This window comes from Epinephelus lanceolatus, chromosome 11, assembly GCF_041903045.1.
Source record: "Epinephelus lanceolatus isolate andai-2023 chromosome 11, ASM4190304v1, whole genome shotgun sequence".
Taxonomy (NCBI): Eukaryota; Metazoa; Chordata; class Actinopteri; order Perciformes; family Serranidae; genus Epinephelus; species Epinephelus lanceolatus.
The window spans coordinates 27535165-27557645 of NC_135744.1; the positions used below are offsets into that span (position 1 = coordinate 27535165).

Below are 22481 nucleotides of genomic sequence, written 5' to 3' on the forward strand. Positions count from 1 at the left end.
AAGGAAGACCAAGAGTCACCTCTGCTTCTGAGGATAAGTTCATCCGAGTCACCAGCCTCAGAAATCACAAGTTAACAGCAGCTCAGATCAGAGACCAGATGAATGCCACACAGAGTTCTAGCAGCAGACCCATCTCTAGAACAACTGTTAAGAGGAGACTGCGCGAATCAGGCCTTCATGGTCAAATAGCTGCTAGGAAACCACTGCTAAGGAGAGGCAACAAGCAGAAGAGATTTGTTTGGGCCAAGAAACACAAGGAATGGACATTAGACCAGTGGAAATCTGTGCTTTGGTCTGATGAGTCCAAATTTGAGATCTTTGGTTCCAACCGCCGTGTCTTTGTGAGACGCAGAAAAGGTGAACGGATGGATTCCACATGCCTGGTTCCCACTGTGAAGCATGGAGGAGGAGGTGTGATGGTGTGGGGGTGTTTTGCTGGTGACACTGTTGGGGATTTATTCAAAATTGAAGGCACACTGAACCAGCATGGCTACCACAGCATCCTGCAGCGACATGCCATCCCATCCAGTTTGCGTTTAGTTGGACAATCATTTATTTTTCAACAGGACAATGACCCCAAACACACCTCCAGGCTGTGTAAGGGCTATCTGACCAAGAAGGAGAGTGATGGAGTGCTGCGGCAGATGACCTGGCCTCCACAGTCACCGGACCTGAACCCAATTGAGATGGTTTGGGGTGAGCTGGACCGCAGAGTGAAGGCAAAGGGGCCAACAAGTGCTAAACACCTCTGGGAACTCCTTCAAGACTGTTGGAAAACCATTTCAGGTGACTACCTCTTGAAGCTCATGGAGAGAATGCCAAGAGTGTGCAAAGCAGTAATCAGAGCAAAGGGTGGCTATTTTGAAGAAACTAGAATATAAAACATGTTTTCAGTTATTTCACCTTTTTTTGTTAAGTACATAACTCCACATGTGTTCATTCATAGTTTTGATGCCTTCAGTGAGAATCTACAATGTAAATAGTCATGAAAATAAAGAAAACGCATTGAATGAGAAGGTGTTTCCAAACTTTTGGCCTGTACTGTATATATATATATATATATATATATATATATATATATATATATATAGGTGTATATATATATATATATATATATATGTATATATATATATATATATATATATATATAGGTAGGTATATATAGAGGTATATATATATATATATATATATATATATATATATATATATATATATATATATATATATGTGTGTGTGTGTGTGTGTTTGAGATTTACTTCTCTGGTTTCTGGCTTTGAGAGAGAGTAGTTCATACAAATATTGACTGAACTTTCCTAAGCCATGGAAATAACTTACATTTTAATTTAGGTCACGTTCCCCTTTAATCGAGTTAGGAACCTTAAAAGGTGACGGACCGGAAGTCGTTTCACTACGGAATGTTTATATTGTTGCACGCGCATTAACCGTTGGCTATTTTCTGTTGGGGTAAATTGCAGGAGTGAAACATTAAGCGGGATTAATGGGGGTCTGTAGCTAATTATTAGTTAATGTAACGCCTGTATTGAAGAAGGAGACCTTTGTAACTTTATTTTGGAGGAACATGGTTGACTGGAGTCCGATAGCGAAGGTGTACGACCCGCTGAAAGCTGGCAGCATCGACGGCACGGACGTGGAGCCCCATGACCGGGCGGTATGGAGGGCTATGGGTGCCCGCTACAAGCCCAACAAAGGCGTCGTGGGAGACCCGCTGCTCACCCTGTTTGTGTCCCGTCTTAACCCCCAGACTACAGAGGACAAACTGCACCAAGTGTTCTCCAAGTACGGAGACATCCAGCGGCTCCGGCTGGTCCGGGACATCGTCACGGGCTTCTCCAAAGGATACGCCTTCATTGAATACAAGGAGGAGCGGTCGGTTGTCCGAGCTCGCCGGGACGCCAACAAGCTGGTGGTGGACCAGCACGAGCTGTTTGTAGATTTTGAGCAAGAGAGGACCCTCAAAGGGTGGGTCCCCCGGCGGCTTGGTGGCGGGCAGGGGGGGAAGAAAGAGTCCGGACAGCTGCGGTTTGGTGGCAGAGACAGACCTTTCCGTAAACCCATTAACCTCGCAGTCGGTCCGGTGCATGAACGGGGAGGCGGTGGTGGAGGGAGGGAGTGGGATAGACAAGGGGTGAGGGACAGGGAGGACCGGGACCGACACAGAGAGGCCGAGTGGGGCAGCAGCAGAGGGAGGAGAGATGACTGGGACAGAGGCAGGGAGAGGGATGACCGCAGACACGGAGACAGGAGCAGGCACCGGGACAGGAGATGAAGCCCATATCTTTAACACCGGAGATAATCTCACCCCTTTTAAAGGTGATCTGTGATCTGTCTGTGACGGATGATTGATCCACAGTCCAGCTGCCTGCCTCCAGTGGAGGAAGTTTATGCCAAGTGTGCAGTGAAGAGGAGTGTCAGCTCATTTCAGTCAAATTTGCACACAGGAGACTGGACTAATAGACAGACTAAACATTTCAGTCACAGAGGACATTCTTAGGTTATCATTAATTCGGGTTGGGTGTGGAATCAGGGCTGCAACTAATATTGTTTTCATTACCAGTTAATCCTGATTTTGTGTAGGAAATGTCAGAAAAAAGTGAACAATGTACATCCCAGTTTCTCGAAGTCCAAGTTGATCAATTATTTTTCTGATCATTGCAGCTCTGTGTGGACTGACAAGTTTTCTGGTTGACACTCATCCAGTTGCACTGTATGGTAATGGTATGTCGATCTGGAGCTGCCTTTTTCAGCTCTTGAGTATTTCTCAGGGACATCTAACTGACATGAAAACATGCCTTTTGTAGTGTAAATTCAGCAACAACAGTGAAACAATTCACCAAATTTTTTTAAAAAAAATGCACCGTACGTAGAAATGATTGACTTCTCAAAAAAAAATTTTTTACAATATGTGTGTTTTCCAACCAAGTGAAGCCTTATAAACTTTACAAAACACAAGCTTTAAAAGCAGAATCTGCAGCTGAATACACAAAATGTCATTATTTTTACTACCATCCAGAGAGTACACAAAGTAGATCAGATTGTATCTGTTGCACATTGTCTCTTTTCATAAGTACAACAATTCACTTTCTGTTTTGAAATCTTAAGTATCACAGTGTTGAAACACTAAGATTTCTTAAAACAGGCAGTTTACCAATGTAGCCTCTCTGTGTCAGTGGTTCTCAAGTGGTGTGCCGTGGGATTTTCTGACAGCCACACATAATTATTGCAATATTCAACTGGGCCTCTACAAAGAGTTATGAAATTTTTTTTAATCAGTATGTTGTGTGCACCCATTTCCAAATAAAGAGGCGAACTCTACCCAAAAAATGTGATTTTAATTTAATTTAAAAAACCTTCACAGGACCTTCTTGTTGCCGTTCATGCGAGGGAATTATAAGTGTGTGACACATCACTTTATCCTACATTATTTCCCTTTTAAATGGATGTGTTAATGGTGCTTTGGTGTGATTTTAAAATGTTTAACATGAATTCTTGAATCATTTTGTTAATTAATATTCCATGAGTGAAGATGGTTGTCAGCTGTTATTTGATATAAGTAAATAAAAACAAACATTCATGTCACGATAAGAGTGATGAGACAGGTTATAGAGTCTATTGTGCCTTGAGATTTTGGCACCCTTTGGAGTGCCTTGGGCACAAACAGTTTGAAAACCACTGCTCTATGTCATACATGCTTTACTGATGAAGATTTTTAAAGTGTCATACTGGGTAAAAAGCCACCGATGAGGATTTGTGCAACACTGACTCCATACACAAGGGCAGAAAACCAAATAAACCAAAAATAATTTTAACACAATGGTGTCACTTTTCATCTTCCTGGTTAAAAAATTAAGATTTTATTCTGTTGTTACTATGGGTTGAATTTTGCTCGATGAAAGAAGCAGTTTAATGTAATTTCTTGTATTTTATATATCGTTCTGCCACTAGTAGGTTTGCTTTGTAATTGTAATCCAACATATTAAGCTTCAGCCAAATGTCAAAGGTCACCAATCTGGATTCTAAAAGTCTGTCATTTGCCATTAAAACATGTTCAGATATTTCCTAAAGCACTCATTTGTGTTTGAACTTACATTTTAATGCTGTCAGAACAGAACAAAAATGCATAAAATCATATACTGAATAGCATATCTTTAAACATACATAGTTTGATTTAAAAGTTATCTAGCTCAGCTGTTTGATTCCCACATCATGTTTCAGCCATGAGTCACTGGGTGGGTTGTTTTCACCCGAGCTGACTGCATGTCTGCCTGAAGTCATCAATAGGAAATGTTAAAGTCATCTATTTTTTTTTAAAAAAAAAGGTCTGGTGTTAGCATTAGATTATCAAGTCTTATCCTGTGACTCCGTGTCCTGGACACATCATCAGTCCATTAGCTCATCAGACTGACCTGCTGCTGGGAAATTCATCAGATGTTATATGAGGCGAAGTTAAATGTGAGAAAGGAGTTTGTCTGAAAGGAAGTGACTCCTGAGTAACCCTGATGTAACAGAGTAAACAAAAGCAACTAAAAAATCTGATTATAAAAACAAATGTGTGAGATTGATAGGGTTCAATAGCCAGCTGATTGAATGTAATAACTTTAAACATGACTGTTTTTGACATCATTTTTTCTCTCTCAGCCTCCCAGCACCCCTGGGATCCATCATGGGCCAAACGGGGTAATGCTCTCTCTGCATGGTGCTAAATTCGATCCTGTGAACAGAAACACACACACACACACACACACACACTGATGAGCTGCTCTACATTCAGCTGTAGCACACTGTGATGTCAACAACCTTGCTCTCACCTGAAGGCAGGGTTGATGCCGATGTTGTCTGGCTGTGGGAGTGCAGGTGTTCGCCTCCTGTGGCAGGAGGATGGAGGCGGGAAATCTTTCTGATACTGAGACTGCATCTCTGTCACGTCTGGTTCATTTGTCACTGCTGTCTGATCATGGTCGCCCTCTTGCTTGTCCTCCCCTGGCTCCCCGTCCCTGCTGCTGTTTCCTTTTCCTGTTTGTCTCGAGGATGTGGGATGAGAACGGTGAGACCCCTGTTGTGTGTGCGGGGCGATATGATCACCTGAAGGGTAATGACAACATCAGTAAGGGTTTCATTTCATACACAGTAATGGATAATCCTATGAATCTTTTTTTCAGCGTCTATGGAGGCAACATCTGGAAAAAAAATTAGAACTCCTTCTAACTGTTGTTGTTGACACATCCCAAATGATTTCCCCTTCTTCAAGTCTTCTACTTTCATATAAGTAGAAGACGACTTAATATAAAATTAGTTAAACCTGGAGAGCACCATCTTCTCCCAGTGTCAAGTATGTTCTCCCTGCTTTCCACCTCTCCCTTCATGTATGCCAGCTAGATGAAATTGTGTTTAAATAGAGTTTGGATCTGATATGTTTGAAAAATGCTGGGCCAGTGAGGCAAGAAAAAAAACATATATTATGGGTCCTTGAAAAGTCATGGAAAAGCTTTAAAAGTTTGCCCATTTCATTGGTTTCAAAGCATCTTGCCAGACGACTGCAGCTGAAAATTAGCCAGCTGGCTAACACTGGCACATTTACAGAAATGTTGATTAATGTGCTTTGTCCTTATAAATAAAATAAAATAAATTAAATTAAATGATAATGTGTGGGCACCCTGGTCCTCCACATTGGACCTTTAAGCGTTAGTAACTGTATTGTTATTATTTCATTTTAATGACCGCATGCCTGATTAAACCATTACATAAAAGAACTCAGAAACTCACTTTCCTAATCTCCACCCACATATACACAGCTAAAACTTTTCCAAAACACACACATAGTACATCCATTAAACACAACACATACTGACTCACACCTTATCTTAAAACAGACAGAATGAGTTTACTCTCTAGGCTGAGATAAGACCGCAGACCTTTGCCTCTGTATTGTTGTGAGACGGGTCTGAAGCAGAAAGCTTCTCGTGATGTGGTCTCCATCTTAGCGGGAGTGTCCGGGTAGAGAAGAAATCCTGGGGAAGTCAGGACAAACCAGAGAGGGTGAAAAGTGCTCTTTAAATGTGCCTGATTACAGGAATTAATCAGGCACTTTGAGAAGTCAAATTAGGTCAGTGTTTGTAAATGCCTTTCTCTTTAACAAACTACTTTGGAGTAGTTCCAGTCAACACGTCACTGCTGGACTAACTTCACTTAACATTTGCTGAACTCCCTTAAATCAGGTATTTTTTATTTTAGTGTTTGAACTGGAAAAACCCCAAGCCAGTAGTCTATCCTTGTAAAATATAGTGACGTCAGCTGTGGGCCCAGTTACTTTGAACCCAGTTAAAATAACTGTATAGCAGTGATGCTGAAGTCGTCTTCAAATCCAAACAGCAAACCAAATTTATTTTTAAAACACCATGGGGAGCACTTATCCAATATGAGCCACAATGTATTTTAACAGAAGAATAATCTGGGTGGATTAAAGTGAGAATGAGTCATCACAGAACATCACAAACTCTGATGTCTGATGCTGCAGACCTTTACCTGCCACTGCCGGCGGTTCCCCCCTGTAGGTTCGACTGCGCTGAAAGAATTCATAGTGGCGGCTGGGGTTTCGTCGGTTGGCATTTTTGATGAACATTTTGTCTGTTGGCTCCTAGCTGTGCTCTTGGCACCACCAGCTGCTGTAAATCTTTCAGCTTGTGGTGCAACAAATGCTGTAAAAACAACCACAGGTTTGGTGTGTTCAGTAGAAAGTAGACACAACTGCCTCAAAAATATCCCATTATATACATTATTTGTATTTTTTAAAGCTAGTATGAAGCCCCAAACAGTTCTCAGAAGAGGAAGTTAGTGTGTTGCTTACCTTACAAGTAGAAAAACACAAGTTGTGGTACAGTTCTGCAGTGTTTCCCTATACTGTGTACATTTCTCTGTACTGTGTGTACGTGTGCAAGGCCATACAAAGAGCTGCTTAAAGCTTGTTTACTGCAGTAGTCATGGTGTTCACTTCTTCTCCAGTGAGTGACAGATACAGTAGTTACCAACTGAGACAATAAAGCAGCTGGGCCACCAACAGAGAGCTGAAACATGGCCCTGTATGAAAGGTTTTGAAGTAGGGCTGATTTAACAGGGGGGAACAAAAAAAAGGAGAGAGACTTCTCAGAAAGCCAGAAGTGCCAAGCTGAGCCTTTTTCAAAAGGAGCCATGTCTAAAATATCAAGTCTCGCATCAGCGACTCAGGTAAAGATGTACAGTAGCGAGTATAATGATGAGCAGTTGTGTTTATTCACTCGCACCACGCTGTCAAAAAAGAAAAAAGAGAAAGCATGTTGTCTATTCAGTGGTTGCCCTGGAGCACTTGGCCGGCGCTCAGCAATGCTCTGTGTCTCCCAGTGTTCAGCTGGCATCAATCCCAGCTATATTCCTGTCACATTAGAGGGCCTGTTTCAGCCTGTAACTTCTCAGTAGACAACCTTATACTTGTACTTGTACATAAATCATTTTACCTAATATATTCAGAGGTATTCTCTGATGAGAGTGTTTCTGCAAAGCTGCAAATCACTTCCATTCATTACATAGTAGTCTTCTGGGTAGACCAGTTTGTGTGTGTTGTGGACTGAGGGAGGTTGAGTAGTTTTAACTTAATCTGTCACGGACTTTCAAGATTGATAGTGCGTATTTTCACCAGAGTATGTGACTGCACTTCCTGAAGAAATATTATAAAATGAAACAGTGATTCCAGAGGGAAGCAGACAGAGGGGTCTACAGTCTGTGTTTGAAGGATATATCCAGGATGTCAAACTGACTCAGCAGCAACAACAGGTTAAAAAGACAAAGATAGTTAGAAGCTAAAGCCGAACTATAGGCTACAGATCACAGTGTAAAAGCGAACCACCACATCACTGCTGATCGCCACACAAGACAATGAATATAAAGGGAAACTTTGCTGATATTGAACCAGCTGTGTGGCATCGCAGTGTGTGCAGATGAGCAGTGTTTGGCTTCACCCCTGTGCCTCTGCCAGCACTCGTACCCCGCCAGACGGGCAGAGATCTCCGGGTGAAGTCAAACAACGCTCATCTGCGCACAATGCAATGACACACAGCTGGTTCAATATCAGCGAAGTTTCCCTGCTTCCCTTCACTGGTTCCTGTACAGCAGGGTCGGTCTTTTTTCACTGTTATAATCATTAAAAAGCAAAAGCAGCATGTGTATACATTCAGTAGGCTATATCTTCAGTAGCTAGCTAGCTAACCCTACACTATCATTAATACACAACGTGCCCCAGACTCAACATTTAGCTCCAAATCCACAAAACCAGCCTGAAAACTAGGGAAATCTGAAAGGATTGCAGTAGAGTCAATGGAGCACAGCTGTGTTGTTGCTGGACTCTGGTCTGAGCCAAAAAAGTATAAAAAAGTATCTCGTTCATGATTTACGTATCCTCTTGAATCCCATACAAAAGACCCTGCACAAGATTTAAGTCAGCTCCTAAATAGACATTTCTGTCTGTGTTGTTTACTTATCACTCACATTCACACATTCAGAACATTGTTTTACCCTCTTTTCTTGAAAAGCGCCTGGACAAAGCCTAAAAATAAACATGTTTAGGATGTTTATTTATCTGATATTGTTACCTACTTTGAAAATGGACTAGCTGAGGCTTCAAGATATGGCCCAAAATTGTGTTTTCCAGCTAGTACCTCCCAACTCTAGTCATCTGCAGCATCTCAGTGTGTTGAAATTTCTTTAATTCAATAACAGAAGTGCTTACAGTGACTCTGATTGTTGTTGAGTGTTACCTTTCAAAAATGGAACAAGGGCAGCTTTCGATGAACCTCAGGTAGGCCTTGGATAGGCATTTTAGGTGAGTTTCAGTGAATTTTAGGACAGCTTTACGATTTTCAAGTCTGCCCTGAAAAAGATTACAGTATTCATAGACACTGAAATATGTTTTGTTCATTGTAATCGTTCCTTCAGTTCATCTTTCACTAGAACTACAAAGAAAACTAAGAAATACTACAACATGATATTACTCATTTCATTTTGTCTTTATTTTATTCATCTTTTTTTCAATATTTGCCAGAGATACAGCAGCATTTTACTTGTATTTCTTACAAAAATCTGCAAAATTTAAATATGTAATGTTATGTCTTAATTAAACCCTCAGAGACACCGGAGGCCTGTACAAAGCAGGATTTGGAGTAAGTGAGGTAACTTCAGGGTTAACTCTGGGTTTTCAGTCGTACGAAGCTGGTTCTCTTTTTACAGAGTTAAATCACCATGGTAACTTATGCTGAATAGTTAACCTGCCCTGGAGCAGGTTAACTTCAGGGTATCAGATCACAGCCTGTCAACACCCCGACCTCTGACTAATCAGATCACTGAAGAAAAAGTGTCCATGGACGATATCATATGAAGTATCCTAATTCATTCATGGTTGTGATGATGCTGCTTGTAATTAACACCCTCATCTCTTTGACATGAACGCACTCATGGCTGGATAGGAAAACCCAGAGTTGACTGAACTAGCTGATAACCAGCTTTGTAGTAGCGGTTATCCAGATGGACAATGTTAGGGTTAGTCAAGCCAGATGACAAGAAGATATCTTGGGTAAGTTGAACTGGCTTCGTAGTACAGGCCTCAGATGTCATCACCTGCCCCAAAGATGAAGTGATTACAGAAGAAGAAAATACTCTCATTTGCTTCGTCAACTGCTCCTTCCCTCCCAACATCAACATTAAGTGGACAAAGAATGACATAGAAATAATAGTGGAAGATCATTTCATCAAATGCATACCCAATCCTGATGGGACATTTTATGTGTTTGTCCCAAAGGTAGGAGAAATCCAGCTGTGCTCATGTCTCCTGTCCTCTCCAGAGGTGGATGCATGTGTTGGCACAGAGTCCAGTGTGTGTGTATAGTGTATTCTACTTTTATTTTTATTTTTTCTAATTTTGTCTTTATAACTGTATAAACAGCCAACCTGCCATACTTTTGCTGATGATCAAAACAAGCATGTGTGATTAAGCTCTCCTCATCATGAACTTACATGTGAGCTACTCACGGTCCAGACACATACAATGGTGATTAAGCAGATCAAGATGAAAATAATGTACAAGCCGAATAGCAGACGGTCAATAACAATCCCTATCATTTGCCATTCCTGTGACATATGGTTCCCCTTGAAGTGTTTGTCCACGTGGTGGCGGATGGCCATGAGATCTTTGCTCAGCTTTCTCAGTTCATCCAGAGCTGGCTCATGAAGGGGTGTCACAGGGGGTGTATCAACAGAGACACTGCTGATATTCATTGCTGGATATGTAAAAAAAAAAACAACAACAAAAAAATCAAGATTAGAGTTAGTGTGATGCATGGTGTGACACATTGTTTAAACAACAGACAGCAATCAGGGCTTGACATAAGCACTCACACACTTGCCAAATGCAGGTAGAGTTCAGCAGTGGTGTGTAACACAGTCACTCTGACTCCCAACTTTGGTAGGTGGCATATGTGCATGCAGATTTATGTCTTTAATGCAGAACCAAAGTCCACAAACAAGAGTTCCACCCTGAATGTTTTAGCTGTCCGCTGTCAGCAGCATTTGCTGAGGTTAGCATAATGAGCTCATTTTTGTGCGTGGCCGTCCCTCTGTGGCGGTCGCAAATTAAACACCAGAGCTGGAAGACCTGCCTGGAGGTTCCCAGTCAGCTACACTGACACACAACTCACCTGTTTACATTTAATTAAGGCCTAAAGTTACTCATATTTAAGGGCAGGCTACTTTGATTGACAGGCTGTCTGCTGATAGTGTTGTGGTGCTCTCAATCAGTTCCACCCCTTGCTCCTCAAAGGCGCCAGCCTCTCACCCAAATGTAATCAGATCTAGCTCCAAATAACCAAGATGGCAACATCCATAATGCTTTACTCCAGGCTTCAAAATAGGAGTCGACAAACTCATTAGCGACGTCACAGCAGCTATATCCATTATTTCTTCAAATCATTTTTACAAATTACTGTTTCCAAGATCAAGAAGACAGAATGAACATTAACGCACTATTTTCTTATACAGTTAATATCATAAGAACTTTGTTCAAACAAACTTTATACAAAATTACAGTAAAAAGAAGATCATTTATTGTACCTCTGGCAGGTGCATGAGGGGACATTGCGACGTGGCGGTTCCTCTTTGCCCGGGGGACACAAACAATAACAGCTAGATATCGTAACACGAGGACTTTGAGCCAGTTAGGCATCACACCGTGCTGGTCACCACTGAGCTGGATGTTAGTGATAAACACCGTCTCCAACAGGCTTGCCACCATCAGAGCGAGGCTGATCGAGAAGAAAACATCTGCAGGAAACACAAAAAGGGTGGAAAGAAATAAAGAGACTCTTTCATTAAAAATGAATTCATTAAGGGTGGGTAACAGATTTCTTGTAGCTCACATGTGCTATCAGAGAAGCAGGGTTAGGGTTATAGCATCTCTTTCAAGCATCTGCTCGATATCTTGTGTTGCCGATATATGAACACATGTACAATATTACAAGATTCATTTTATTTAGGTAGAATGTCCACTTAAGGAGGTTGACTCAAGTCTGCATGTGCCGGTGTTGGTGTAGTAATGTCTTATGTTTAGCAACAGAAGTGTTAGGTGAGACCAAACTTACACACTCGGTTGCCAATGTACTGGTTATGGCTACTGGTTATCAGTCCTGCAACAAATCCTCCCATCACAAAGGGTATAATGTTCAGGTCTTGGTGAAGGTGTTTTAGAGACAGTTTAACTGTATGTTGATATCGGAGGATGTAGTTCGTGGAGCTGTTACATTGACCTTAGTTAAAATTACACTCTGACTGAGCAAAATGCTTCAAAGAGAACCAGCTTTTCAGAGGGCAAGGTACTAATAATGTAGCAAGGCATCTGGTCAAGAAGAAACGCTAGTCTAAATATAAAAGAAAAAGCATGGCCCTCATCTCAATATGAGGTGTAGTTGGCTAATTTAAAACTATCACAGGTGTCACTCACTCATGAGAGGTGTTGAATTTCCAGTGACAGGCAGCAGATCGTTCATGAGGAGCAAGAAAACAGTGTAGCCCAGGATGAGGGTCATCTTGAAGGAGGACCGGTCCACACTATGGGGAGGCAGCAGGAAGCTGAAGAGGTCCAATGCGATGAGGAAGCAGCTGGGCATCAGGAGGTTTACAACATAGAGGATTGGCCTACGTCTCAAAATAATCTTAAGATAAAACAAGTTTTTAGTGAGAATTTACAATATCAGTCTTACCATCACTAAAATAGACTTTTGCCAAGAATATTGGCCTTTACAAGCCCCTGTGAAACTGTGTTGCAGTTTCTGATGCTTTTTGGTGGCCCCTCAGGGATCCATCATTGGCCCTCACATTGTTTTCTGTTGACATGCTTCTCCTATGATAAAATATCCACAAAAACATCCACTACCCTCACTTCCTTAAACTCAAACATGAAAGAAAGAAAAAACTTTCATGTTGGCATTTTTAGCATGTCCTATCAATTTAATCTTTCCAGGATTAATCACATAAATAATTAAAATCGATGCTGAAAGGATAAATGATTCCACATGTTAATAAATGGTTACATAAAATAACTTACATAGTATCTGATCTCAGAGTAGCTTCCAGCAATTATGTTCAAGGTTCTTGGAGCTCCTTTGATATCTAAAAGCTCCCATTCCCCTTGGATCTGCATCACGTTTTTAGACTCCGCCAGGATCTCTTCAGCTGAGGAACGTGCAAACATCCTTACATCTTCCACTGGATCACAATTTCAGGAAAGTTTGTTATTATTAGATGCTCAGTCTGTGTGAGGTCATGCACATGAGTAAAGCAGAGCTGTAAAAGCTGAGTTTGTAAATATAAGAAGATATTTCATTCATTCATCTTCTAACCGCTTCATCCTCTTGAGGGTCACGGGGGGGCTGGAGCCTATCCCAGCTGACATCGGGCGAGACTATCACAGGGCTGACACATAGAGACAAACAACCATTCACGCTCACATTCACACCTATGGACAATTTAGAGTTACCAATTAACCTAACCTCTTTGGACTGTGGGAGGAAGCTGGAGTGTCCGGAGAGAACCCACGCTGACATGGGGAGAACATGCAAACTCCGCACAGAAGGGCTCCCACGCCCGGGATCGAACTGGCAACCCTCTTGCTGTGCGGCACACTACCATGCCGCCCCTGAAGATATTTGAATTCATTTATTTAATCGTACTGAAATTTTGGCTTGACTTGTGTAAAGCATTTAGTTTTCATCTTTGGAAATGCATAATTAGTGCAAAAAACAACAAGAACAACCAAAAAAGTAATTAAACTCTTAAACTCAGAAATGAAAACTTTGATTTTGGTAATTTTAAATGTAAATTAAAGACCTATCTTTTTTAATCTGGATTTTAATGTGGAGTAACCTTACAGTTATGGTTATTTTTATGCTATTTTATGTATTTATTCACTCTCTTTTTATTCTGTGTGGAGTTTTAATCATTTGTTTTGTTAGATTGTTCTGTTTTGGTTGGTTTGCTTTTTTAATATTTTACTGTCTTGTGCCTGTGTGATTCCAATTTTGCCATGTGAAGCACTTTGGGCTGCATGTTTGTATGAAAGGTGCTATACAAATAACATAAATAGTTCGTTAACATTTATACATTATATTTGCATGTCATTATGTAGCAGATTGAAACTTTATGTTTCAGCAAAGCTGTGGTTAAATAGGCACAAAAACCACTTGGTTGTGGTTAAAAAAAAGATCATGTTTTGCCCTTAAAGACCCCAGCTGGGGGGCACAAACCTGGTAGGAAATGCACTGATGACTCTGTCAAAAACTAAAAAGTGTCCAAAAAGCCGCTGGACAGACTGCAACCAGTTGCTACAAAACACCCACGTTTGGGACCTAAAAAAAAAAACGTGATGAACACAGCAATGACTTGCTAAATCACAACGTTGTTTCTGTGTTGGTCCAGAACAGTGATCTGCAGCTTAGCAGGCGTATAGCCTATGTGACACGCCATCCATCAACCCCTCCACTTCCCGCTGATAAAGTCAGCTTACATATTTAGTCCCTGTACAAACATTTATATGATACATGTAAAATGTAAAAATATAGTGTATTTGCAGAAATGTGCAATGCCAAAATTTTCTTCTGGCGATAAGGCTTTGTTTTATCCGCAGACTTACCAAGGTGTAGAAATGGTCCAAAGGTCAGCGAGCAATTTTGGATATCAAAGGGAAAAGTGTAGATTTCTAATCGGCAGGAGGTCACCATTCTTAATGGCCTATCATCATACACACGACCTGTGTTGTATAAGTAGACGTAGGGAATAAAAGGAGATGTGTCCTCATCCATGCTGAAAAGAAATAACATGGAAGTTGAAAATAATAATTGTACATTAAAGTAATGAATGTTCTACTCAGCTGACTTTTTCCCTTTGTTTCACGAAATAACCACCAAATATTTTAAAGTGGTCACAGTTCTTGTTTGTACATAATACATGTAATATGTCCAAAAGAAGCATGAAAGATATTCCACTGCGTGTCCAACAGCTATAAAGTTGCTGCCATTGTCTAGGAGATAGGGTCTATTGATGGTGTGATTACTTTTGTTTTCTTTACAGAGTACTGAACGTAATTTTAACTTACATCTCCGCAATGATGACGTCTGGGATCCAAAGCTTGTCTCGAGGGACAGAAACTCTTCTAACACCACATTCCTTCTCATCCCAGCTCAGTCCCTCTATATCCCACTCCTACATTAAACAGAACAACATCAGCATGATGTACCACGTAATTGTGTCACTACATTCTTTACATAGTTTAATTTAAAGCATAAGTGCGCATTGATGACTCTGTGTGTGTGTGTGTGTGTGTGTGTGTGTATCCGTCTGTCTAATCTCGCAAACTACTGAACCAATCAGCCTAACATTTTGTGTTCACAGTTGTTGAAAACTTGCATTACTGATTGTTTCATATCATCACTGATTGCTGACTCCTCACTCCTCTTAACCAGCCTGTAGGGACTGCAACTTTTCCAGAGATCACCTCAGCTACATTTTGGTCATCGTCGTGGCTCAAACACTGATATCCATAAAAAGTTTGGTCTTATAATAAACCAGAGCATCTGCAGATTAATTCAATACTCGATGTGTTATGATCCACCAAAGTTAGATACGTTACAAGTTGAAATAGTCCCAGTTTTGACTAAGGGAGGCGGTGGGGGCAATTCCACTGGCCACAGCCCTCTCCAGTCTAGATGCATCATTCTGTCCTCTGCATATGTTGCAGTGCATCTGCTGAACGTGCTCTTATCAAATGCCAAAGACCACAATAAAAAAAAAAACTACTAACAAATATTAGCAAAACTAGAGAAACTTCTGGGTTCTGTTTCAGTCATAAAAACAAAAATAACTATCCTGCATTGGACCTTGGTTGCCAGACTGTGGCAGGGCTGACACATAAGCCCTGTTTCCACCAAGCAGTATGGTACGGTTCATGTGAAAAGTTGTGGATGGCACCAATGCAACTGTTCTTTAACATCCCCATTTTTGGTCCCCCCTCTGTTGGGGTACCTAGCACACAGATCTGGTACTAAAAGGTGGAGCTGTGAACACTGCAGTCTGTTGATTGGTCGGTAGCAGACGGTCACTCTGCTCAGGGCTGAGTTGTGGCTGGTTTTGAGGCTTATGTAACCACTGTTCATACATGAAGAGTTTTATTACTGTAACTATAAAATGAAAGGATGTTTCGCTGTCTCTTGCAGCAGCTGGAGTCTGAGAAAAAAAAATTAATTCAGTGGGCCGACTGCCGGCAACTTTTGGGGCAGAGTGTTTACTTGTAATGTTATTCAGTGCATGTGTTGACTACGTGAATCCATCAACACACCTTAAAGGGACATTGTGTAACATTTTCAGTTGTTTATTGGCAAAAATTGATGTCTGCATTCATAAATATGTCATCACTGGTGTACTATTACCTCCACCAATAATCTGACTTATTCTCGTAAAAGGAGAATTTCGGATTTGTTTGTACATTGTGCGGGTAAGTCGTCTGTGGGGTTCCATTACGTTTCGCCATCTTGAGAATACACCCGCCAGCAAGGGACATACAGCCCCGCCTTCGGTGTTTTCGTTGAGAGCCAGGCCAGCACTGCGTGACTGAGGAGCCGGAGAGGAGCAAGAGGCGCTTTGCTACTACCCTGGCAAATTTGAAACAAAGTCCCACTCTTTGAGCATAATGCAGGATCATGCATATGCAGCATCATGAGAGACGGAATCCTTGTCGCCAAGAAAGCGCAAAAGGGAATAGAAAAGGCAGCGTGACCGGCGAATTAACAAAACGAAGGCCCACATCGGGGTAGCCTTTCCCAGGTAGAGAGAGCTGCTGAGGGAGAATGGTAATGCAATCACAGGCCAGCGCTAACAGCGGCTTGTTTTTTTTAATTCGCCAGTCACGCTGCCTTTTTGATTCCCTTTTGCACTTTCTTGGCGACGAAGATTCCGTCTCCCGTGATGCTGCATAATACATGATCATGCATTATGCTCAAAGAGTGGGACTTTGTTATGCTGCAGTAGTGCCGCTGGCCACTAACAGCTGTTAGCGGCGCAGTGTTGCGAGGAGAGGGATGAGGTGTGTGAGGTTGAGCCACTTGTCAGTTGTCAAAGGACAAGACGTGATCGGTTTGTTTCAATTTACATCCGCCCCAACAGTCCTACGTTGTAAACACAGCCAGCATGGTGAGGAGGGGGTTTGTCAACTCGCGTCGCGTGTGTCTGTGTAGGAGCCTGAATGAATACTCCATGTAGTATCGGATGACATGGTTTCATCAGTGTTATCATAGCTTTTTGGTACACAGCGGCTACAGTTGTTGCAATACGTGTTTGAAACAGTGAGGCGCTAGAGTGCGCCATCTGTGCGACAACTTTGACCATTCCATTAGTTTTTATATGACATACACTTTTAGTAATGAGTGGATCTTCAAGTGTTTATACAGGTAATTTTGACGTGTTTTATGTATTAGCCTACATATATTCTAATCCTCAAAAAGCTTCACGGTTAGTCTTTTCTGTGGGCTCAGGCAACACTAAACCACTGCGTTTGTCTAAGCACTGTTCGGACGGGATTAGTTTTACATGGGCATGTGGGGTAATGTCACTTTACCACAGGACGTTGGTAATATTAATGGCCGATTAGCACAGGATAAGAAATATCAGTAAAACTGCCGCCGTCCCCTCCTGTCGTCATGTGCGTATGATAGGACTGCCAAAAGCACCATGAAATTGAGTTTGAATATTTTTTAATTAAGTTAGTTCGAATAATATTCAAATTTATTTATTTATTTTATTTTTTTTACAAAAAAACACAAAAAATAAGATGCTTATTGCTGACGCAATATGAACGTGACACTCAGATGAAAACACCCGCTTTGACCTCACTGAAGTGCCAGGTATGATCAACTTTTTCCTCGCTATCTGAGCAATGTTTGGATACTTAGCCTAAGTGCGTAGTTTTCCACCACAAGAGTGGATCCTGGTCGGCTCGTAGTGGTGTCTCATTCTGGTAACGTTTCATCTCTTCTTCAAAAAGGGTAGGCAGGGAGGCAGCAGGTGCAACACTCTCCCTGTATGTCTCCCCGAACAAGTCACGCATCGCGGACAGCGCAGTGGGTGGTGTTGGCGCAGCGGGCTCCTCCGCCGGCGCCTCTCCCTCCGACGCTGCGTCCCTCTCTGCGAGCCATCTCCGCCCGAACGGGATTCGACGTGATATACATCATTATTAATAGTATTAATTAATTATTAATGATATTCGAATTATCAAAGTTAGGTTCGAACTTATAAAAAAATATGTAGGCTATATTCGAATATATTTAGAACTTAGATTTTTTTTTTTGACAGCCCTAACACACATAGCCTATTTACTGCTGGTCTATTCGCACGGGATTAGTGTTATCTGAGGTAATTGTCCGGGACCCTTTTACAGAAGGTAAAAGTCGCGGTAATTTTTACTGACATCATGTGGTAATGATTACTGACATGGCACATTCGGACGGGACTAAAATCTATGGTAATTTTTACTTTACCCCATGTACCTATGTAAAACTAATCCCGTCCGAATAGTGCTTTAGAAGGACTAAATGCACCAACCCCAGTTTTTACATAGGCTATCCCATGGAGAGAGACTCTCACTGCAGCCTGTTTTATTATGGTCTGAAAATGTCGGCGTGCAGCCTCGTTCTGAGGACAATAAACAAGGTGCAGACTTCCCTCAGTGTTACCAGTACTGAGGAAACATGGACACTGTTATTTATTTTACATCATACAACCAACATACACCATCCTGCTCTCATAAATATTCATTAGAACGCCAAACTAATGTCTGTGTCTTCATATTTGTGACTTGTATCAACAGAGAACAATATGAGGAGTTCCATTTCAAAATGCTATGTTGAAAAACACAATTTACACAATAACAATAAGACACTGTAATGTTTAACATTGTTAAGATCATGGTATTTGAACATCAATTTACAGACTATTTAAATTTCTGGTATGCCAAAAGATCTTAACGTATTTATAAATAATTTACATTTTGTTAGTGCTCTGAAAACTTACCAGGACTTGCCATAAGAGTGATGTCACGGACTGGGCTTTTTCATTCTGGGGATGAGACATATGATTCTGAATGATCAGTTCACTAATGGTAGCCTAGTTAAAAAAAAATACACATGTTTCTATGCAAGCATGAATATATTTTTGTACAACTTTTGAACTCACCACTCCTAAAATTCCCTCCAAAGTCATTCCGACTGAAACATTGAGTGCATCTGTGGGTTTTTTTACAGGTCGCAGATGTTTTTTATTAAATACTTCTCTCTCAAGTGCATCAAACAAGGATTCAAGAGTTGGGCTGGTGCATCTCAGTGCTTCAGCAAAACCTGAGTTTAATGAGAGTAAGGGGAAAAAATCAAATTCATGAGATAGCCCAAACAGAAGTATTTATTTGCATTTGCTCACACGCAGATCATTCTCTGTATGCTGTACAGAATGGGGTAAGACTTAATGAACTAAATGCATCTTATCATGCAGGACAGAGATCAAACTTTAAGGCCGATATCATCATATTATTAATTTTTTTTTAAATTAATAATCTTTTTTTCTATTGCTTATTAAATATAAAGTGAGAAAAGACACAAACTTTCAAATTTCAATTTAATTATTTTTCAGCTTAGCTTGTATTTTCTTGTAAAAAATCTCAAAAAGTCAAGATTTCTTTAAGTTTCTCCCGGCTGACTATATTCCAGCTTTTAACAGAGTATCCTCTATTAACTGTCTTTTTTGTTTTGTCAATTTACTGTGGAAAACTGTCAAAAATCTGTCTTTCTTACCGTGAAGCAGTGAAAAACAGATGAAAATGAGCCTGACTGTCTTCACCTCCATCATCTTGTCTGTGTCAGCTGAACCTCATACCTTGTCCCACTGACAGCATTTCCAACTGGGTCACCTACATGTCATGTTTGTCAAAATAACAATGGTGTCATGTCAAATAAAGAAAAACAGCAAACAGGTGAGTTTTGTTTCCCTTACATTTCATTTAAATGCAAGCAATGTTGTTGTCAACTTTTATTTGGTTTCACTTGTTAGGTCTGTTTATTTTTGGCAGTTTGGCCCACCCCGAACAAACATTATAAGTGCACACTTCAGCATGCAGTGGGCCTGCATCAGTAGCCCAACTCAAATCTACTTTATGCACAATACAAAAGGGTCAAGATAGAGCTGCAGAAATCAGATTGGAGAACATTAGTGGATGCTAATTGAAACACAATGCATGAAATGATTTCCAGTGTAGGCTATTTTTGTTTTTGAAATAGATGTTAATCAAATGTAAAGAGAAAAAGACACACACAGGAGATGATTTCCATTAATGGCAACTTGTTTTATTGCTCCCAAACGAAATGTTTTCCTATGAATATTAAACGCAAAGGAGGAACTGGGAGAGTTTAGACTTACAACATATTCTCTTTTGTATTAGTGCATTATATTACAGAGAAGTACAGTCAGGATCATCACTGTCATCAAGACTGTCTTTAAGGAAACATCTCTTAAGCTTAAGAGGTAAAAACAGATTTTACAGTCATCTTTGCTTTAAGATGCTTTTGGGAAATCAGGTCCTGGACTTAGACTCAGGAGAAGGGCAAATAAAATAACTTGTAGGACAGAGGAACATGTTTACAAGAAACCTCCAGGGTAGAGTGAATACTGTGGACCCAGCTGTTGCAGTATGCAAACATCTGTTGCGTAACTGACAAGTTGGGAGGAGAAACAACAGGAGTTTCAAGAAAATCTCTCAAATATTCATTTCAGTGCCTCAGTGCCCTACAAATTAACTTACCAAGATCATTTTAAATAAAAGAAATGAACACAAAATATCAAATTGTAAAGGTGGACAGCTCAGTGTAAAAATGGAGATGCATTACTTTTAACTGCACAAATACAACCAACCCTCAGCCTTTCTCTGTAGTAATAACTGATGAGGAATATGAGGAATCATGTTAACAAATAATAATTTGGAAAAGTCCCAAAATATTTAAAGACAATAATCATAATCAGCATAATCGGGATGTGTTGTATGACTGCACCATGGTTATGAAGATGACTAATATGAAGGAGATGTAAGTGCCAAAAAGCAGGCGGTCAATGTTGAAACCCACCTGGATCCACTCCTCCGAGCTCTGGTTTCCACCCAACTGCTGCTTCACCTGAAGGCAGAGGATCTGTAGGTCCCTACCCAGGCTCTTCAGCTCCTGCAGGGCCTCGTCCCCATATAGCTGTCCCTTCTGTTCTGGAGCCTCGCTGTCCTCTAACACCAGAGGGGAGACTTTCATTTCTATTGCAGGAGAGGAGGTGAGGGAGGAGGTGATGGCAGCTTTGATTGTTTGTATGGACTTGTGCAAAGATTTTCTGCATGATGCCCATGCATGAATCAATTAAAACCACATTCTAGGTCTTACATTCTACCTTGTGTGGCAGGATATTGGATGACTGTGACAGGTGGCCCAGGATGTGAAGAACAAGCTAGGGGCCGGAGAGTAGTAAGAGGAAGGACATTCTTCAAAAAAGTACCTAGTTTACAAATTACTTTTGGCTTATCTAATTGTAATAACAAAATTAATTTAAACATAAATGAATGGTTTAAATACTAGCCTGTCTGTACTTTTAATTTTCATGCAACAGATACTTCTCCAGTTTAAACTCTTGTTTAATTTAATTTTTCTTGTACAAAAGTAGACTAGAAACCATCAGAGACAGACACAGGAACACAGTTGTTGTTTAAAATAACGTGATTTAGATAAAAAATAAAAGCTTTTAAATTAATAATTTACAGCAATGATGGAGCGCTACATGTTTTTTTTAAAGTATAATCCAGAGATATATTCTCCCTAAAAGTCACACAACTGTGTTCATTGAATTCTAGGAAGGAGTCTTGCCTTACCTCTGTATGATCCTTTCAAGGAAGGATTGTTAACTTCGAGAAACACTAAGAGGGTGCATGGCACCTCACTGGCACCTGTAACATCGTTGACAGATAAACAGCAGCTGGTAAACCCTTATTTCTTTATTTATACACAGCAGCCGTGATCAACTGGTGAAATAATTGGTTTACTCCATTTTGAAAAGAGTGTGAATATCTATCAGTGTTAACCCTCTATGGTACGATGTTGCCATTTGGTAACAAACCCATTTAATTCCTTCTACACACACACACAATACCTCCCCTTTTATGATTTAGTGCATTGAAAGAGAGGTGGGGTCCTAAGAGAACCAATAGCAGTGTTTAAATTTGTCACATCACTTTCTAGAGGGAATTTTGAAGCCCTTTTCTGCAGACCTCTTCACAGGGAGGAGCCTTTGACTCCTCAAAAATCATCTAAAAACGTATTTTTATGACATTTTTCGACGGGGAAAAAAATACATACTCAACAATAAGTGAGGTAAGTTCACTATTCTGTAGTTTATTGCACTGTACTTGATCATTTAATAATGTTAAACTGTTAAAATGTGGAAGTTGCCATATGGCAACACTGTACCATTATTATTAGCTACCATTGAATTGCTAGCCTGGCATGTTGATAGCATTTTGGATTAAGTTATAGGCCTACATTGTTCAAAAGCATATTGTACCATGTGGACTCATTTAGTTATTTTTTCAGGTCCATCAATTTGACAGATACACATTTGAATGTTAGATGTAGTAAAGTTAAAGTTATTAGCACTTACATTGGTATACACTGATCTTCTAGAGTCTACTATAATAATGCACTTTGTGAGTCCTTTCCGCATTGCATATGATTATATTTGACACTTTTTCTTCCATTTACAGAATGAACGCAACAGTGTTTTATGGTTCCTCACGGAAGAAAGCCAAACTAGCCCTTCCTGTAGATGGTAGT

The 22481-nt window shown here is 40.6% G+C and overlaps 3 protein-coding genes across 5 annotated transcripts; 1 reads left to right on the top strand and 2 right to left on the bottom strand.

The window, feature by feature from the left end:
- Positions 1-1423: 1423 nt before the first annotated feature.
- Positions 1424-4082, top strand: snrnp35 (small nuclear ribonucleoprotein 35 (U11/U12)). The gene has a single exon (XM_033637270.2). It carries the CDS (start codon positions 1580-1582, stop codon positions 2285-2287), a length of 708 nt encoding a protein of 235 aa, XP_033493161.1. The 5' UTR covers positions 1424-1579; the 3' UTR covers positions 2288-4082.
- Positions 4083-4091: 9 nt separating this feature from the next.
- Positions 4092-6947, bottom strand: LOC117261320 (uncharacterized). The gene is made up of 5 exons (XM_033633699.2): positions 6863-6947; positions 6541-6713; positions 5931-6026; positions 4827-5100; positions 4092-4729 (listed from the first exon to the last, which is right to left on the bottom strand). Exons 2-5 carry the CDS (start codon positions 6635-6637, stop codon positions 4639-4641), a joined length of 558 nt encoding a protein of 185 aa, XP_033489590.1. The 5' UTR covers positions 6638-6713; positions 6863-6947; the 3' UTR covers positions 4092-4638.
- A 2091-nt stretch (positions 6948-9038) lies between these two features.
- LOC117265068 (5-hydroxytryptamine receptor 3A-like) lies at positions 9039-20901 on the bottom strand. 3 transcript variants are annotated; one of them, XM_033639466.2, is made up of 10 exons: positions 20742-20901; positions 19419-19534; positions 18808-18968; positions 18646-18690; positions 14681-14787; positions 14219-14388; positions 12635-12795; positions 12032-12242; positions 11146-11355; positions 9039-10316 (listed from the first exon to the last, which is right to left on the bottom strand). In XM_033639466.2, the coding sequence occupies exons 2-10, from the start codon at positions 19471-19473 to the stop codon at positions 10042-10044; spliced, it is 1395 nt and encodes a 464-aa protein (XP_033495357.1). In that variant the 5' UTR covers positions 19474-19534; positions 20742-20901; the 3' UTR covers positions 9039-10041. The 3 variants fall into 3 exon arrangements, with proteins under 3 accessions (XP_033495357.1, XP_033495365.1, XP_033495352.1); XM_033639474.2 differs by lacking the exon at positions 20742-20901 and having other exon boundaries at positions 12635-12762; positions 19419-19637; XM_033639461.2 differs by lacking the exon at positions 20742-20901 and having other exon boundaries at positions 19419-19636.
- Positions 20902-22481: the final 1580 nt, after the last annotated feature.

What these genes read in the sequence shown, in the direction of transcription:
- snrnp35 (XM_033637270.2), top strand. Translation starts at nt 1,580, where the DNA reads ATGGTTGACTGGAGTCCGATAGCGAAGGTGTACGACCCGCTGAAAGCT.
- LOC117261320 (XM_033633699.2), bottom strand. Translation starts at nt 6,637, where the DNA reads ATGTTCATCAAAAATGCCAACCGACGAAACCCCAGCCGCCACTATGAA. An exon ending in ACAACAATACAGAGGCAAAG is followed by an intron (nt 5,101 to 5,930) that starts GTCTGCGGTCTT and finishes ATTACCCTTCAG; the next exon opens with GTGATCATATCGCCCCGCAC. An exon ending in GGCATCAACCCTGCCTTCAG is followed by an intron (nt 4,730 to 4,826) that starts GTGAGAGCAAGG and finishes TTCTGTTCACAG; the next exon opens with GATCGAATTTAGCACCATGC.
- LOC117265068 (XM_033639466.2), bottom strand. Translation starts at nt 19,473, where the DNA reads ATGATGGAGGTGAAGACAGTCAGGCTCATTTTCATCTGTTTTTCACTG. An exon ending in TGGACCATTTCTACACCTTG is followed by an intron (nt 12,796 to 14,218) that starts GTAAGTCTGCGG and finishes ATTGTGATCCAG; the next exon opens with TGGAAGATGTAAGGATGTTT. An exon ending in ACTCTGAGATCAGATACTAT is followed by an intron (nt 12,243 to 12,634) that starts GTAAGTTATTTT and finishes TTTTATCTTAAG; the next exon opens with ATTATTTTGAGACGTAGGCC.